This window comes from Podarcis raffonei, chromosome 1 (genome assembly GCF_027172205.1).
Source record: "Podarcis raffonei isolate rPodRaf1 chromosome 1, rPodRaf1.pri, whole genome shotgun sequence".
Lineage (NCBI taxonomy): Eukaryota > Metazoa > Chordata > Lepidosauria > Squamata > Lacertidae > Podarcis > Podarcis raffonei.
Window position 1 is genome coordinate 107333666 of NC_070602.1, and position 17875 is coordinate 107351540.

General features: G+C 39.9%; 1 protein-coding gene across 1 annotated transcript in view; it reads right to left on the reverse strand.

The window, feature by feature from the left end:
* DPP4 (dipeptidyl peptidase 4) overlaps positions 1–17875 on the reverse strand; it is a 52920-nt gene that overhangs the window by 28139 nt on the left and 6906 nt on the right. The window contains exons 3-14 of the mRNA XM_053408206.1: positions 15412–15501; positions 14822–14913; positions 14630–14704; positions 12133–12185; positions 11871–11943; positions 10682–10802; positions 8737–8897; positions 7694–7797; positions 6838–6967; positions 6635–6679; positions 1944–2054; positions 1788–1855 (exon numbers count right to left, since the gene is read on the reverse strand). Of these exons, the coding sequence (XP_053264181.1) occupies positions 1788–1855; positions 1944–2054; positions 6635–6679; positions 6838–6967; positions 7694–7797; positions 8737–8897; positions 10682–10802; positions 11871–11943; positions 12133–12185; positions 14630–14704; positions 14822–14913; positions 15412–15501 (1123 nt within the window). The remainder of the gene's footprint in view (positions 1–1787; positions 1856–1943; positions 2055–6634; positions 6680–6837; positions 6968–7693; positions 7798–8736; positions 8898–10681; positions 10803–11870; positions 11944–12132; positions 12186–14629; positions 14705–14821; positions 14914–15411; positions 15502–17875) is intronic.

Consider the following 17875-nt stretch of genomic DNA (forward strand, 5'->3'; position numbering starts at 1 on the left):
TATGAAATTATTCAAATGCACAAGATACAAAAGACAGCTATAAAATCAACCTACATATAATACCTTACCATAGCAATGGTGTAAGACTAACTTGCATTGGCAAAGTTTGTTTTTATCATTGCTAAGGTAATGCTAACCTGGAAAAAAGAAAGGACTGCACCAGATCCCATAAAGAATGCAGCAGACAAAACAAAAACAAAACTGCACGACTTACTTAAGTAATTTCCAGCACTCACTGATCTCCATCAGGGGAATTTGTCCAACTCGACTTATCTTTTTTATGCACGTCTGAATAGTATTGAACAAATTCCTCCAGAAGCTGATCAGTGAAACACATTAGGAATTTTAAAAGTACTGCACTTCATTGGCTTTGTCTGTTGTATTATTTCTAGCTTTCTAGTTGAACGATAGTGAATGCTAAAAAAATTAAAAAATAAAAAAGGAAGCTGGGGTGGGCGGACAATTTTGCATAGGAAGAATAGTGGATGGAGAAAGGAGTCTGTCAGCCAGTCTGTCAGGGCACTTCCAAAAGAGAGAGAAATGCTATGTTAAGCATTGGGTCTTTGTAACATTCAGTGATCCACGTTCCAGCCTAATACTAAGCTTAGATGAACTTGATTCAACACAAAAGTTCCAAATTCAATAAAGGTTCATGGTACATAAACCTCACTGAAATCAATGCGCTTCATTCAATTGCAGTCAATCTAACATGTCCCTCACTTTAGCTACATCTGGCTGGAGGGCTTAGAAATGACACAAAAAAATCAAGGGACATCCACGCTCAGCCTATCTGACAGACATAATCTGCTAGGCACCTGAGTTGGTTTCCAAGATGACTCCTGCTAATCTAAATGGGAAGACTTGGGGCATGCAGAATTAGTTTGGATGGTACAGGCTAAATTGATGGACTATACAAAACTGGCAAAATTGACATATAAGCTATGGGACAAGGATAACTGTGACTTTAAAGATGAATGGGAACCCTTTACAAAGTATTTGAAGATGCAACAAAGCGAACTGGACTTCTTGGCTGGCTTTGAATAAACTTTCACAAACTTTTTATTGATGATGATCAGCTAAATAGTTTGAGGATCTATACAACTGTGTAACATGCAGAAAACAGCATTCTTAGAGAAATCAAAGACTGGAACTGAGTGAAGCCGGGGGGTGGGGGTGGGTGGGTTTTGTGTGGGAGGGAGCAAAAATGGGGGGGGGGAATAAGGATGATATGTTTCTGGATAATATGTTTTGTTTTAATTTTGAATTTAAAAAAGTTTTTTTAAAAAAAGGATGGTAGAAGCTAGAAAAGGGATTCTTGCACAAAATCCTTATACTACTTGGTACCCCTTCCTCATAGGAACTTTTCATCTTTTCTCACTAACTTTGCAAGACAAAACCACTGTTTTGATATTTGAAGTTTTAAACTCAGAGGAGTAAACGGTTAAGACTTTTCTTTCCATGCAGGCCTTTTAAAATAACTGATGTAGGCCTGTTTTTAAATCTTTGTGTAAACTTCAGGGGTACCATGGGGTTTTGTTCCATTTTTGCTTTTAGCTTTATAATTTCATGTGCTATTTGTATTTGTAGTTATCTTCTTCTTTATTGGAAACCGCCAATGTTGTTATAGGGCTGCATGCAAATGTTGCAGATAAATAAATGCAGAGGCAATTTCTGCTTCTAAATAAGAGACATCTCTACAGCAGATACTAAGAAACCATAATAGGCTTTTTTAAACATTACCCTCCCTTTCTCCACTAAACTTAAAACTAAGTTTGATGAATACTCACATGAAGTTATTCGTTAAAGCAGCTATGCTGATTACTTCCCAATTTCCAGATGTAATGGGCTTCATTTCCTAACATATAAAAAGGGTAGATAAAAATGGAATTACATGATACAAGAACCTAAATCCACAATGATTTATTTATGTATCTGTTACTTACCCCTGTGCTATTGATACCAATGTGGTGGATATGCTTATAGCCATCTGCGTTGCTGATGATTTTGTAGTAGCTATCACCGTCATGTGCAAAGTAAGGCTCAGAAGGTTGAAACTGGGAAAACCAACAACAAAAAGTTTACAGTAGATAAAGAAGGTTGTTTTTTTTTTTGAAAAATGGCTTTAATGTTTATATCATTTTGTAAGTTGCTTTGGGACACTTTTCTTTTTTTAAGAAAAGGAGAAATAAATAAATTAAATAATATAAGCTTTGGGAATCCTTTAAATATTCAGCTTCATTAAAGACCTACATTGGTTCCCACTACGTTTCTGAACACAATTAAGTGTTGGTGCTGACCTTTAAAGCCCTAAACAGCCTCGGCCCAGTATACCTGAAGGAGCGTCTCCACCCCCATCGTTCAACTGAGGTCCAGCTCCGAGGGCCTTCTGTTGGTTCCCTCACTGCAAGAAGTGAGGTTACAGGGAATCAGGCAGAGGGCCTTCTTGGTAGTGGCGCCTGCCTGTGCAATGCCCTCCCATCAGATATCAAGGAAATAGACAACTATCCGATGTTCAGAATACACCCAAAGGCAGCCCTGTTTAGGAAAGTTTTTAATGTTTGAAGTTTTATTCTGTTTTTAGTGTTGTGTTGGGAGCCTCCCAGAGTGGCTGGGAAAATCTAGCCAGATGGGTGGGGTATAAATAATAAAAGTATTATTAATTATTATTATTCTTCTTCATTGACTAGTGATCAAGGATTTCTGGAAAATGCAAACGCTGCAATGTTTTTGCAGTTCATGATGGAAGAATCTGTTTTTATTCTTCAAGGGGGATAATATAGCTAATGTCGTAAAGAGTCAACAGAACAAAAACGGATTTATATATCATGGATAAAATTTTAAGTGAGTTATGATTTATAATCTGGCTTCACCCTCTCAAACAAGACCTATTTTGGCAGCAATATTATCCCTAGATATTTCATAATGAGCCCTATGCAATTAGATTTATCATCTTATTGAAATGCTGTGTTCTAGATGAAGGAGGCTGTCCTGGCAGGGGAGTAATTGCAAATAAATAGTACTGTCTTGCATTGAGTTGAACAGGCAAATTATACTTCTGTTTATGACTTCTATTTATTTCAATGCTCCCAAAGTGTCTGCTGGCTATAGCATTGTTCATGTGTGCACAAATTATTTAATAAGGAATCATTTATCAAAAACTACTAGAGATAATTGCTTTAGTTCTGGTAAACAAGTGATTACTTCTTTACAGTGCACTCCCATCTACCAGAGAGCTTATTTAACTGTATTACACAATTGGCACCTAATATTTATGCCCCCCCACACTGCTAAAATTGACAAAATATCAGTCTATAGTGTGCTGTGACAAAAAGGAATGCAAATGGATGAAATATTAAAAGTAGTAACATCAGCAAGTTTCGTTGCTAGTTCAGTAAAATGACTAGATCTTTTTTATGGCGAAACATCTTGTTTTCAATATGAAAGCAAAAAGACCCTATTCATAAATCAATGCAAACACAACTTCCCCTTTGCCAGCGTATTTTATTATCCAAAATCACTCCAGGTTGCATCCAGTGTGTCTTTACCTCAGTAGGAACAACTTTAATTCTTGCAAGTCAGGGAACCAAGTTGTTATGTACTGAGTTGAATAGGATCCAAACTGCAGCAGTCTGATTGGTCCTAGAACAATAGGATCCAAATGGCAGCAGTCTGATTGGTCCTAGAACAATGCAGCAGTATGATTGGTTGGCAGGAACCACCCAATCATGCTCCAGATAGAAGTGAATCCACAACCTGATTGGCTTACAGTAGAATTCCGGAATTAGCCAATCATGTGCAGCCCATTGTGTAATTAATGTATATAAAGCAGATGCTTTGAGGGGACATTCATTCATTCCTCCTCACCACTATGAGCTGAATAAAGAGCATGAAATCACTTTGCGACTCTGAGTATATTTCACAAGTTATCACTGATCTCTGCTAGTAAGCTGCTTAAGCCAGCATCCTCCCCTCCCCTCTGAAAAATTGCTGCTGAGGAACAAGTTGGTGCTCCAGAGCAGGATATAGTAAAGAGAAGTCCACAAGGTAGGCGGGATCAGTGAAAATCAAGTGCCCTGACTTGAACAAACAGAATGCAGCACCACCATTCAGTATAGTCCTCCTAAGAAGCAAGTTATGTACGTTCCAAAGAATGTTGGCAGCTGCCTTTCTAGGTTCCAAAAGCAGATCCATACAGCAGCAAGTGGCATTCAATAACATGGCAACCTGGATCCATTGCTCTAAGGCAGGGATGCAGAACCTGCAGCCAATCAGATCCTGTCATATGACAGCTTCCATCATCCCCAAATATTGACTTTACCAGCTGGAGCCGATCAAGTCCAGCAACATCTGGAAGTTCCCCTTATTTGCTCTAAGGAAAATATTCATTGGCGTAGCTGTCCAAGGTTTCCCATTATTTCTAAGCAGCCTCCACAACATTCCTGTAATAAATCTTGTTGTTATACATAGCTGTACATTCAAAGGTATTATGCAAAGCCATTGTTGGAGAATCCATATAACTGAAGGATTTTTAAATGAATGAATGAAAGCAAGGCTTGCTAATTAGCCAATAGGCTGCACCTGCAAAGCCCTGTTGCAACTTGGCAAGTGCCACTGGTCAGCTGATCGCTGGTGACTGCAGAGTGCTCTGCCTTTACCAGTGTGCACTGATTTTGAAATGGCTTGCAAGGGTTGGTGGCTCTGCCAGCTAGAAACAGTTGCCCACCCCTGTGACATGAAAGCAACCTTTGAAATATCATAGTGAAATGTACCTGTGCTTTGCTGATGAAATTCTGTCAGTTGGAGTGCAGAAGGACATTATCCAACAATGGGGGGGGGATCAATTATCCTCCCTCCTTTCTAGTTTATATTGCACTCACGCTCGTTTTTTTCCACCTTCCTTTTGCATAACTGTTCGCCACATATGCAGTCTGCTCATCACTTTACTTACTGATACTTTACGATGTAGAAGCAAAATGTGTTAGCTGTAAGGTCTCCCTGATCAAGTTTGACAGCAGGTGGGATTATCTCCCATCTTTGTAGGGCAGATTTTTTCTTATCCCTGCTGTCTCCTTCCTCACTTTGCTTCTTGAAAGCTCTTTTTTTTGCCAGGGGGGAGGGGACGAGAGGAATTTAAAAATTGTAAACATGCATGGGAAAGCTTGAAATATCACATGCATTTTGTACTCTTATCAGCCTCAATTCCCTCCCTCCCCCCCAAAAAAAAGAGAAGTTGGGCACATAAGGCCATAAATGTGGCCTCACGATAGAAAAATAGTGGCAGTATCATTTAAAGTGTTGTTGTCTCAATTATTTTGAATGGGTGTCTCCCAATGGTCTTGTCTAACTGCACACCTGAAGGGTTATTATTCCGTTTTCCACTGTTAGGAAAAGTGATGCAATCCCATTTACACTTATCTGGGAGTAAGTAAAGGCAAAGAGACCCCTGACCATTAGGTCCAGTCGTGACCGACTCTGAGGTTGCGGCGCTCATCTCGCTTTATTGGCTAAGGGAGCCGGCGTACAGCTTCCGGGTCATGTGGCCAGCATGACTAAGCCGCTTCTGGCAAACCAGAGCAGTGCACGGAAACGCCGTTTACCTTCCCACCGGAGCGGTACCTATTTATCCACTTGCACTTTGACGTGCTTTTGAACTGCTAGGTTAGCAGGAGCAGGGACCGAGCAATGGGAGCTCACCCCATGACGGGGATTCGAACCTCCGACCTTCTGATCAGCAAGTCCTAGGCTCTGTGGTTATCTGGGAGTAAGTCTCATTAAATCTACTGGAAATACATTTGAGGAGATATGTATAGGGTTGGGAGTCTGGCAGCATCTGGAGGGCCACCTCTTTCCTACTTCTAAGCTGCACCTTCCAGTCCTTGTAAAGGTAAAGGTAAAGGGACCCCTGACCATTAGGTCCAGTTGTGACAGACTCTGGGGTTGCGGCGCTCATCTCGCTTTATTGGCTGAGGGAGCCGGTGTACAGCTTCTGGGTCATGTGTCCAACATGACTAAGCTGCTTCTGGCAAACCAGAGCAGCGCACAGAAACACCATTAACCTTCCTGCCGGAGTGGTACCTATTTATCTACTTGCACTTTGACGTGCTTTGGAACTGCTAGGTTGGCAGGAGCAGAGACCGAGCAATGGGAGCTCACCCCGTCGTGGGGATTCAAACCCACAGTGTCACCCGCGTCCCTCAAGTCTTTGTAGACCAATGCAAATGATAAACCTTTAGGAAGGATTTTTTAAAAATGAAAATCTTGAAGAAACTTGGAATGGGGGGCGGAGGTGGAATGGACCAGTCTTCCTATAGATGTAGTATGTAATTGATTATTAAACTGCATGACATGAAGTAGCAGAAGACAAAGTTGTCCTTCCATCTGGAACATCTATGTTCTCATTTGCTATTAGCTCCACTAGTGTTATGGACCCATGTTTAAGGTATAAATATGGGCCTTGAGACTCCACCAGGGGACAAAAAAGCTGGGGAAAGTTTCCCTTTTCCCTTTTCCCTTTTCCTCATTGCAAAAAGCACCTTCTTAACTATGCTTTGCAATGGAAAAGGACCCTTGGAGATATCGTTGCACATGGCTGCAGTGTAGCATGCAGTTTGGCTCCCAGAAATATAGTACTTACTCTGCCAACCCAGCCAGTTTTACTCTCGAAGTGACGCTGTTTGTCCTGAAAGGGGAAGAGAAAAAAGAGATCCACCATTATAACAGGTGCCTATCAAGCAATACCCTTCTTGCCCCTCCCTTACTCTAATGTAAATAGTTACAGGATTTTCTTTTCCCAGTGGCTTCTTTCAGAAAGTTGACCCCCAACCTACCCTTTCATACCTGTGGACATTGCCATGCTCCACTTGTGTAGTCACAGATTCCAAGAACTGAAAAATTTTGAATTCTTTTGAGCCACTGCAGACAGAGTCTCTCATTGGTCACCCATGTTACAACACTCAGGTAGTGATCCCTAGAAAAAATAAGATGGTGCTAGGCATCTATTGATATACGTACACAAGCTTGAATTCTAAAAACTCATAGCTACCATTTGTATTTATCTGAGCATTAAAGCACTATCACAATTGCAGTACTGGCTACATATCATCTGGACTTCTGATAAAGCTCTGACTATGTTATCCCTGCTTCCCCGCCCCTCCTGGTGAAGCAGCAATGAAATTCTAATTGCCAATGGACCCTTGACATTGGGCTGCAACTCTTAAAACAGTATCTCCTAGTCTTAGGCTGAACGTTTAAAAACATTGAACAAGGATTGTTGACATTCTCACAATTCAAAAGAGGGTGCTAAAAAGGGTTATACTTTCCTTCTTGCACATTTAAATGCCAGCTTAAGTGTTTCACGAAACAGAGCCATTAAAAAATTGTGTGCAGATATGCTCCAGCTTGTTGAAATAGATAAGCTGAAATTCCACTTATAGCAATAGCAAATCACTATTTATAGGAAACCTCTTGCGACAGAATAATGGCTTGCTATAATATTAACAAATAACATGGAACTATAAAAATGTTGCAAAGACAACTTTTACATATCAAACTTCTGCCAGAAATAGTTTTTACTATATTTACGTTGCTGTTTTTAATCAGTGCTCTGTTCTGCTTTATTATATACTGTTGCTCAACAAAAGGAAACTGTTATAGCAGTTTCAAACGCAAGGCTTGTTACATTATTTGGACTCACCCAGATGATATGCTACTCGGCGCAACAATTTCATCGGAACTGATCTGCGGAAGAGACTGGGTATTCACAACAAATAGCCTTATGGTTGGATTCTTCGCACCTGCCTGAAAGAATTAATACATTTTATATCATGATGACATCTGTACATAACAGCAATGCTTGTTTATTAAAGCACAGTAAGCTTAAAAATAATTATTCTTCAGCTGAACATTTAAATGTTAGAATTCAGAATAGCATGGTATTCAGAAATATGCCAGGTAAGTTAAGGATTTACAGAATTCTGAGGTTACTACAGGTGAATGTGTCTCTCTTATCTCTTTCTGATCTCAGAAAACATTAAAGCTTTGTTCCATTCCAAAAAAGAGGCATGGCAATATCACCCCAGACATTTTTATTTATTCATTTATTTTTTCTGAGTTTTTTCTCTTGAGAGAAATAACAGCTTTGTGGGGCTTGTGGGGATGCTATTATCATTGGAACCACACATGCAATTCAAACTAACATATAGCTTATGCCCTATAACAGTCAATTTTGCTGAAAAAGAAAAGAGCCTCCAGCTACCTATTGCCAAACACATTCAGGCATGCAATCCCGAGTAGTAAATAGGACAATATGATGATCTAAGCCCAGTTTCATGTTAATACAGAGGTCTCCAATATCCCCAGTTATTTTAAATGCAAAAGATGAGTGCCCCAGAATCCTGAGGAGGAGAAAGGAAGCTCTCTCCCTCTTTTCTAAATGCATTTTCTGAAGGTAACAGACCTAACAGCCAATGAAGATCTGCTCTTATCACATTCCTACTCCGCCCCAAGACAAGCCGTTTCAGAAACTTAAATTCCAAAGTCTTAAATTGCACTTATTTCCTGTTTCCCTAGTGATAATAAAATACTTCAATGCTGCCAGATGCTATTGACTTAAGTCGCAGTAATCACAGCAAGCTGTTGAGGAGAGACAGACAATATTTTCGTTAGCAGCAACTGATTAAATGTGAGTATTCTCTTAATCAAAATGCTCAACAACTATGTTTAATAAATAACACAGACCTTAGGATACGGGATTTTAATGGTCTTTGGATATTGCAGTGTATCTTCTGAATAAAATGAATACTCAATAACAGGAACTCCAGTATCGTTAATCTCTGCATATGCTAAAAAGCTGCCATTTGGAGACCACCACAGAGCAGAATGGGTGCCAAACATTTCCTCTGAAAGAGATGCAAATGTGTTCTTTTGAAGCAATAGTAGCTGAGTTGGCTTCTGCCTCTGAAACATTGTTCTTATTAATTTGTATATAATTTCAGATGGAACTGTAGCTGCTAACATTCAGATGCCTTGCCCTGTCTTGCGACCAACACAATAACCAAAGCCTCAGAAATGCCTTTTTATAGAAATAAATGTGTTATAAAAATCTGGCTTCAATAATTAACGTAAATGCTAGCACTCAAAATCATCATGTATTCTGACACTGAAAATCCAAACAGCTTACCAAAGACAATTGTTTCTTTCCTAGTCTATAACATTTCCACATGCATCCTTCCTAATAAGGCACAATCAAATGAGAAGAAAACAGTTCTAGTGCCAGTTACAAGCCAAACATTTTTAAAATGTAAGGGAAATACCAGACATTATCAATATATCATATTTAACCTTTAAGAAGTAGTGCCCGAGTTTGCTTTTTTCTTCTCCTTCCCTTTTATGTCTTTTAGATTGTAATCCTGCAAAAAGGGACCATTTTCTGTGCATTGATCACGTGCAATTTGCCTTGGGAGTCTTTTCAGATGAACAGCAGAGTAAAAATGCAAGACCCCTGGGATTAGATCGGATCACATATATGGCTCTATTAAAAAAGTTAAAGGGATGTGCAGGAGAAATGGTGTTCAACTCTCTTTTCCACCTGTGACTTCTCCGCAGCCCCTCTACCACCAACACTTTTCTTTCTCAGTCATATTTATCTCAGAAGCCAGCAAAACAAAAAAGGCATCATGGAACAGAATTAACAGGTATTTAAAAACAGAGCCACTGCCACATCTGTAGTTTAGGCCTGAGTGAAGATTGCCCAAAATGTTTAGGAACGTGCTTTGCAATTAAACTCAGCATTCGTTTGGAACAGAATTTGCCAATACCAAAAAAGTGGGGGGCACAACAGATTTTCACTGAGTATTTTATATCTCCAAAGGATGGATAGGAACAAAGATAATGCTTGCAAAATTGTTTACATGGATGCTGCACTGTTTTATCTCCCCACCCCTGCGCTCTCTCTCTCTCTCTCTCTCTCTCTCTCTCTCTCTGTGTGTGTGTGTGTGTGTGTAAGTAATACAAACACAAGGTGCATCACAAGGGCTAGTAAATTAAAGGTGCTTCTTCAAGGGACTAATCATGAGTGCCAAATCACTACTGGCAGTAGTGAGTGAGGAATCCCTGTGTACATGAAATGTGGTGAATGCATCGGAACCGCTGGATGTCAGTAAATCATGCAAGAATCATTTCAAGTAACACTTCAAACAATGGTGTGGAGGATCACAACAGTGTCCTTCCTTCTCTCCCTTCCTGTTCAGCAGCAGCAGCAGAACTGCCACTTATTCGGAGAAGTGGGGGCAAGGTGAAGTGGGTAGCAAATTCACGGCTCTCTTGGTGCACCTGTGCAGTCCTGATCTCACTGCTGAATCACCCCATTCCCCTCCTGATAAGCAGTACAGACAAGTGCAAGCAGATTAGAAGTTTCCGTTTCTAATCTGAGGCAAACCATAGTTTGCTCTTTCGCTGAATGAGCAAACCCAAGCATGACTGGGATTATTTTATTGCATGCTATGAGTCGCCACAAATTTAAAAACAAAAGCTTCTGATCTCTCCACTTGTGTGAGGATGAGTGGGGAGAACACAAGGTTGAGGGTCACAGCAGCTTATTCTCATTATACACAACCGTGGTTGCATCTGAATACAGTCACTGCCTCTTATAAATTCTGTATTTAGGTTGTAATATGGCAATTACCTTCATAAACCCAGTCTGGTATTCCATTAAAAATTTTGTTTTCTTCTCCATTTTTAGTGATCTGCACAGCGAGGGCATCTGGTGCTGTTTTCACATAAATGTTGTTATGCCAAACATAAGCCTGCCATTAAACAAAAACATTTTTTTTAAAATCACCACGCTAGCTTCACTTTATATCAACCGAATGACTTCTTTTCCCTTTCATTTGACACATTTGTAGACACACTGATTGGTTTTTTCCACCCACCACCTAATGATTTATTAAAAATATTTATAAGCTGCCATTTAGGGTCAAACCACACTCTCCCCCGCTGAACAGTTTAATGAGCACCATTAGTTCCATTTTCAGAGAAGGAGGTGCCTGAATCATTTTCATAAAGATTAGATAATTTCACGGAGGATAAGGATGCCAGTGGCTACTGGACAATGTCAGAGACTGTATGCTTACAAATTCCAGTTGCTGGGACTCACAACTGGAGAGAGTGTTATTGTCCTGCTTTGAGGCTTTTCAAAGGCACACCTGGTTGGCCACTATGAACAGGATACTGGACAAAACGGGCCTCTGGCCTGATCCAGCAGGCTCTTCTTAAGCTGTTATGATTCAAGGGAACTGAATGCAGCTCAAATGCAAATCTGCCATCTGCTTAACTAATTGATAGTCTAGGCTACATGGTGACAATATGAAAACTACTATCACACTTATGAACATTGTTGACTTCAGTATAATTTAGGCATATCTGAATGAAGCTAGTGTGGCCTGCAATGGTTACTGACCAATGACCATGTCGTTTCCTTCTCCCCTGGCTTAACCTCCCCCTCCCACCTTGTCCTTTTCTTTCCCCTCCCCCCAAAAACCTTAATTCTTCAAAACCTGAAATGGAAAAGAATGCTATATAACGGAAGTAAAAATCATGAAAATGCTCTTAATCTGTAAAATCTGCTGTCAAGGACAAGATCCAGCAGAGAACGTACAACATTCTCAGAAAAGTAACTAATGTACAGAATATAGATATGTGCACTCTTTTTAATTAATTTATTTTTAAAGAAACATGTGGATTTGAAATATTTAAAACCTTACTGCCAATATGCAAAGGCCCTTGGGTGCAATCCTGAGCCTTTAAATAAAATCAATGGGAATTTTGCCACTTAACTTTTATGGTATGGGTTTGGCTACAAGTGTTTCACTAACCAGTTTGTGACCAACAGGTGCCCAGGATACGTACTGGATCTCCTCGGGAATTGGGTTGACCTGTACTAAGGTACTACAAGAAAAGAAAAACACAAAGGGTAAAAGAAAAAGGGAAAAAGCAACCATAATACTAATACTAATACTAATAATAATACTACTAATACTCTTATAGTCTGGCTAGTCTGGTATGAACTAAAAACCCCTTTGTAGGGTAACAATAGCACTTTGATAACACAGTTGTTGTTGTAGTAGTAGTACTGACCCAGCAGACACATCATAGATGTGGTATGACGCATTGTATGAGTGCCTCCACACCTGCAAGAGAAATGTTTGCACATAAGGAAAACACCAAGACAAACTGGCATTCAAAATCTTTTTCCTAATCATGTTCTTCTTATCTACATTTTATTTAATATAATCTTAAAACCAAAGTCTCTGGCAGGGGCTGCATGCAGACCTCCAAGCATCGTTATCTGGCCCTCATAACACTGACCAGGCCTTGCCCCAGGGCAGCACCCTATTACCAGCCCTGCTTTGCACCCCTTGTGCTGTGGTCTCCCTGCCTTTGATGAGCTCTTGAACTCTGACCATGTATCTTGCTTGTCTGGCTGGAGGGTAGAAGGATGCATGAGTGTGTGTTGAAGCTAGCCTACTGTACAAATACAACATTTTACATTCATTTCTCTGCTTGCTTATGCCTCTGGCCCTTCGCACCACCGGAATGTGGCTCTCAAGCTGGAACAGGTTTCTCATCTAAGGGTTGGAAGTGTATTTGCCCACACAACCCAAAGCTTTCATAGGGTGGTCAGAGCACTCTAGCACCAATGGCTTCACAGCCATGGGACTATGTGCTTGGGCATGGCCAACCCACACAAAACCGAGAGAGGTTCTAAGACTGATCTGCACCATCCCTTTAAAACACGTGACTTTCCCAATGAATCTCAGGAACTATAGTTTCTTAAGGTTACTGGAAGCTGTAGCTTAAAAGCGGGGGGGGGGGGGGGGTTCCCAGGATTTGTTGGGAGAAGTCAGATGTTTTAAGCAGGCATTGGATGTGCTTTAAATGTGTGGTGTGGATCTTCCCAGAGCACTAAATAGAAAACTTGAAATCAAAGCACATTTGCAGTTTCTCATGCGGGAAACCTCCCATTTAAACCAATGTGATTTTTTTTACTTTAACTAATAAAATCTACCTGTATTATATGACATGATTGCATCACAACCCCGTTATCTGCAGCAGTCATATTGTTTCCTATTAGTTTAAAGGTAAAGGGACCCCTGACCATTAGGTCCAGTCGCGGACGACTCTGGGGTTGCAGCGCTCATTTCGTTTTATTGGCTGAGGGAGCCGGTGTACAGCTTCTGGGTCATGTGGCCAGCATGACTAAGCCGATTCTGGCAAACCAGAGCAGTGCATGGAAACACCATTTACCTTCCCGCCGGTGCGGTACCTATTTATCTACTTGCACTTTCGAACTGCTAGGTTGGCAGGAGCAGGGACCAAGCAAAGGGAGCTCACCCCATCGTGGGGATTCAAACTGCCGACCTTCTGATCGGCAAGCCCTAGGCTCTGTGGTTTAACCCACAGCGCCACCCGCGTCCCTTTAGTTTACTCCACAGCAAATTATTCGATGAGAATGGTCTTGTAACTATTTTTGTATACCAGAAAATTGCAATATTTAGTGCTCCGTACTGTCTACTTTTACATTGTGTTAGGTTATTCCCCCACCGCCAAATCTGCCTATTCATATATCCTGCAGCTTTACATTTTTGGTCACTGCTTCTGTGAATACAGTCGTACCTTGGTTTTCAAATAGCCTAGTTCTTAAACATTTTGGTTCCCGAACGACTGAAACCTGGAAGTGACTGTTCTGGTTTTTGAATGTTCTTCCAAAGCCGAAAGTCCAACGGGGCTTCTGCAGCTTCCAATTGGCTACAGGAGCTTCCTGCAGCCAATCAGAAGCTGCACTTTGGAAGTCGAATGCTTTGGAAGTTGAACGGACTTCCAGAATGGATTCCGTTCGACTTCCAAGGTACGACTGTACAATTTAAAGACTTGTGCTGCTAGTTCCCCACTCCCTTACGCTACTAGACTATGAAGATGAGCTTGACAGGAATGAGTCCCTACCCTCTGCCTATCATGGAGCTGGAGAGATAGGCATGGGACCTTTGTGTTATTGCTGGTAATATGTTAATCTTAAAATAGCAGTGCGACATTCAGTGCAAAATCAAGCATACCGGTAGATGTCTAGAGGTATGGGTGAAAAGAGACAATAAGCTTTTTAGCAAGTAAGGTTTAGTTGCCCGTGCTTGTTGCACTTAATGATTATTTATACCTCTTTATAGCTGCAGCTGTATTATCAGCAACTCTCCCCCACCCTTTTTAGCAAAATTGATTTGTATTTTTGAAGTAAATATATTCATTTAATTGTTTATGCCAGCAGCAACAGCCCATCCCAAAGAATCTCCCTATTTTCCCAATGAACGAGAAAGCAATTAGTCACCCTCTTGTTGCTACTACAATAAACATCCCTCCCAACTGCATTTTCCCAAAAAATCCACACAAATATCCAACACTGGACTACACTGCGGGATGTGTGCAATGCAAAGTAACTGGCCAAAGCATGTTGGTGTTAAAAACATTTCCCCAGTCCTGATATACCAAAAGGCCCAAGTGAATCAATATTATACAAAACCTGGAACTTTTCTACTAATATGAAAGAGATGAAACAAAAGAGAAAGTAGGCTGTCACTGGTACCTTCTCATAACTGTATCGCAAAAGAGCAAATTTTCGGTCAGGGGACAATATGATCTCTGAACTATTGTAATGGGTCTGTTGACGAAAGAAAAAGGCATTAATAGAAAGAAACATATATGAATACATAGAAGAAAAATACTCAAACTGTAGCTGTTTTGACGGCAGAAGTATGTGGTATTCATAAAAACTTACTAAGGTGGCATTTGACAATATTTCAGATTGTGTTCCATCATCAGCATTGAAGAGTAAAAGGTTGTTTTCTGCCGTGTGGAGATACTGATTTCCTAAGGGAAAATGTAGGAAGCCATTCAGTAAGACTCAGCGATGAGTAGTACTCATGGGGCACCAAGCTCTCCATGCCTACTTCCTGTTTCCTGGGGAAGTATGTTTGTTCCCCCAGGCTGCTTCAACTTAACTTAAAGACACTACCTGTTTGCCCAAGCATTTAATACATGAATGTTTATTGGAATGTCATCAGCTAGCATTGGTTTTAATTCTATTTTAGATTCTATATATTTTTAATTATTGAATCTCATGGTTAGTATTTTTGTGATGTCCTCTATGCTAGGCTCCTGTTGGAGTAAAGGCAGTATAAACATGAAAAGTATTATTATCATAAATAATAACATTGTATCTGAATACATAGTTAATGTATTCAGAAATTAAAAAGATGTCCCAGTACCCGTTCTCTGTGTTTGCACATATTTTGCAAACAACTTTTTTTTCTTTGTATCACGTATCATTAGTAGCCCTAATGCAGACAAGAAATGCATGCCCATTACCTGAAATCCATTGTAAGTTGAAAGATTTGTATTGAAAATCACCACTTAAATAATCTTGTAGAGTAAATGTCCTGCGGGTGTCAGGAGAACCTGTCAATAAAAGGAAAAAGGCAAGATTGCTTGTGTTGGATGTCATCATCAAAAGCGAATCTGTTTGTAGCCCAACCCAGAATATACCATTTGCAAATAAAATGCCTTGATTACAATCATGCTTGCAACGATAATATGAGATTTGGGGTTTGTACCATCACTATGGTCTCTCATGATTGAACCCCACCAAAAAAGAAGCCTTATTGAAAAAGTCAAAGAAAAATCTATAGGTTCAACTTCCCTCTCCTTCATTAATTATTCCAAGAATAGTAAAATCACCTAACATTTCTAGATAGAAAGGCAAAAATGTGATGAGTGGCACAGCACTGTTTTGAAGTACTAAAGGTACTAAAGTACTAAAGGTACAAAGTACTACTTTGGACTAAGATAAGAACAAAAATATAGCGCAGCAGAAAAACATGCAAATCTGTTTATACCCATTTTTCATATAAATTCTGCTCCCATTAAACTTTATACTTAATATGAGCAAATGAGTAATGCCAGTAATGAGATGTTTCAAAACAAGCAACATCATATATGGTGTTGCTTAAGAATTCTAAGAAACCAAGAAATCAGTTTTGAAAGGTTGAGTCTGCTATGTTAGGTCCAAACTCAAAAATTATTCAAGTTACTTTTTTCTCCTACTAATTCCCAAGCAGAGCTGGGCACTCTCTGCTAATTATAGATGGCTAGAGTCTTGTACTCAGTGCTGCTTGGGAATTCCAAGAAACCAAAAATATATAAATAAATAAATAAATTGGTGCAGTTTTGAAAAAGTTCAGTCTGCTATTTTGATTCCAAATGGTGTCCAGTTGTTTCCAAACACAGGCAAAAACCTGCTCTTTGATCTCAAGGACCATCATGCATAATTTGGTTAAAGTCAATGCAGATTTGAAAGGTTCAGTCCACCATACTGATTCAAAGTAGCCTCTAGCTGTAGCCAAGTACTGGGCAGAAGAGGGACCACAGTTGCTCCCTGATCTAAGGAACCATCCTGAAAAATTTGGTTGCAATATCTTAAGAGGTGTCCAAATGCATAACAAACTTGCAAAAAAAAGAAAAAAGAAAGCAGATTGAGCTTTAGTATGTAGTGCATTGTACTTTATTTTAATATATCAGGTCTTTTTGAAAAGGGTGAACAATTAGGTATAAGAAATATATCAAACATATTACTGCCATAAAGCAGTATGTTACAATAATCATAATATTTACATGCTAAGTAAGGATGAATGGTGCAAAGAGAAGATAAATGCAACTGGTACTAAAGCTACATTTTACTGCATGTGTTTCTTCCTTCTCATAACCAGCAATATTTTAGAAGTAGTTTCCTGACAAATGGTAAACAAAAAGCTGGACTAGATAAATGCAACATAAATCATGGTAGCAGCACTTTAAATTAAAGTGCACAATGAGTTAAACAGCATTCTTATTCAGGATCTTGCATTCTGCAACCTGTAAAACAAATGAGCTGCTGTGCTTACAGAGTTAAACTGCTAAAACTGGGAGGCTGCGATGACCAGCTTTTTGTCCCTTGTCTCTAATACAGCACATACTATCACACAAGTACCACTAGGTATTGGGCAGATAATATTGTGGAGTAGCAGAAAGAATTACAATGAACTACCTTTGCAGTGCAGCATCCTACATCAGATATTATTACAGCAAAAGAAAAAGAAGGGTTGCCTAGAAATATTTAGTTTTCTCCTTGTGTAGGTCATGAGAAAAGGAAAGCATACATCCGATACAGAGTGCATCATCTTACGTTGTGGCAATACTGTGTGACCAGATCACCCAGCAATCAGGACCCTCCATGGCTCTTCTCGAAGCAGCAAGCACATTCTCTTAGTCTACCGCTATCCCTACTTGAGCTTCTCTGATAGCAGATAGCACCCTCGAGAGAACGAGCAACTCCAAAACCAAACAAGAATGTTCCACAAGTGCTTACCGGAAAATCAGAACACCAATTCCAACTTGAATAAACAGGTAGAAGCTCTTCACTGCCTACAACTAGTGCCAACCAAGCTTTTAAGTTTTTAATGATCTTACCGTACCAGGTAAACAATACAAGGCATCTTAAATTTAATCAATACATCATGAGCTGCAGTGATATTCCTACTCAACTGGGATGCAAATATAAGATTAGCATCTTATATTTACCGGTAAGTTGGCATTTCATCCAGATTGAGGTTTGTTTGTCTTTTTACAGTTAAGCCTATGCCATTTTGTTTTGTTGCCTGGTACTATGTTTAATTTCTGTGCTGATATTTTGCAGGCTACCACAAACATACATAGTTATTGCTCTCTCTCTCTCTGCTGTGTGTATGCCACCATGAGCATGGTTTGAACTATGGGAAGTCCAGTCTGCTTATGCACA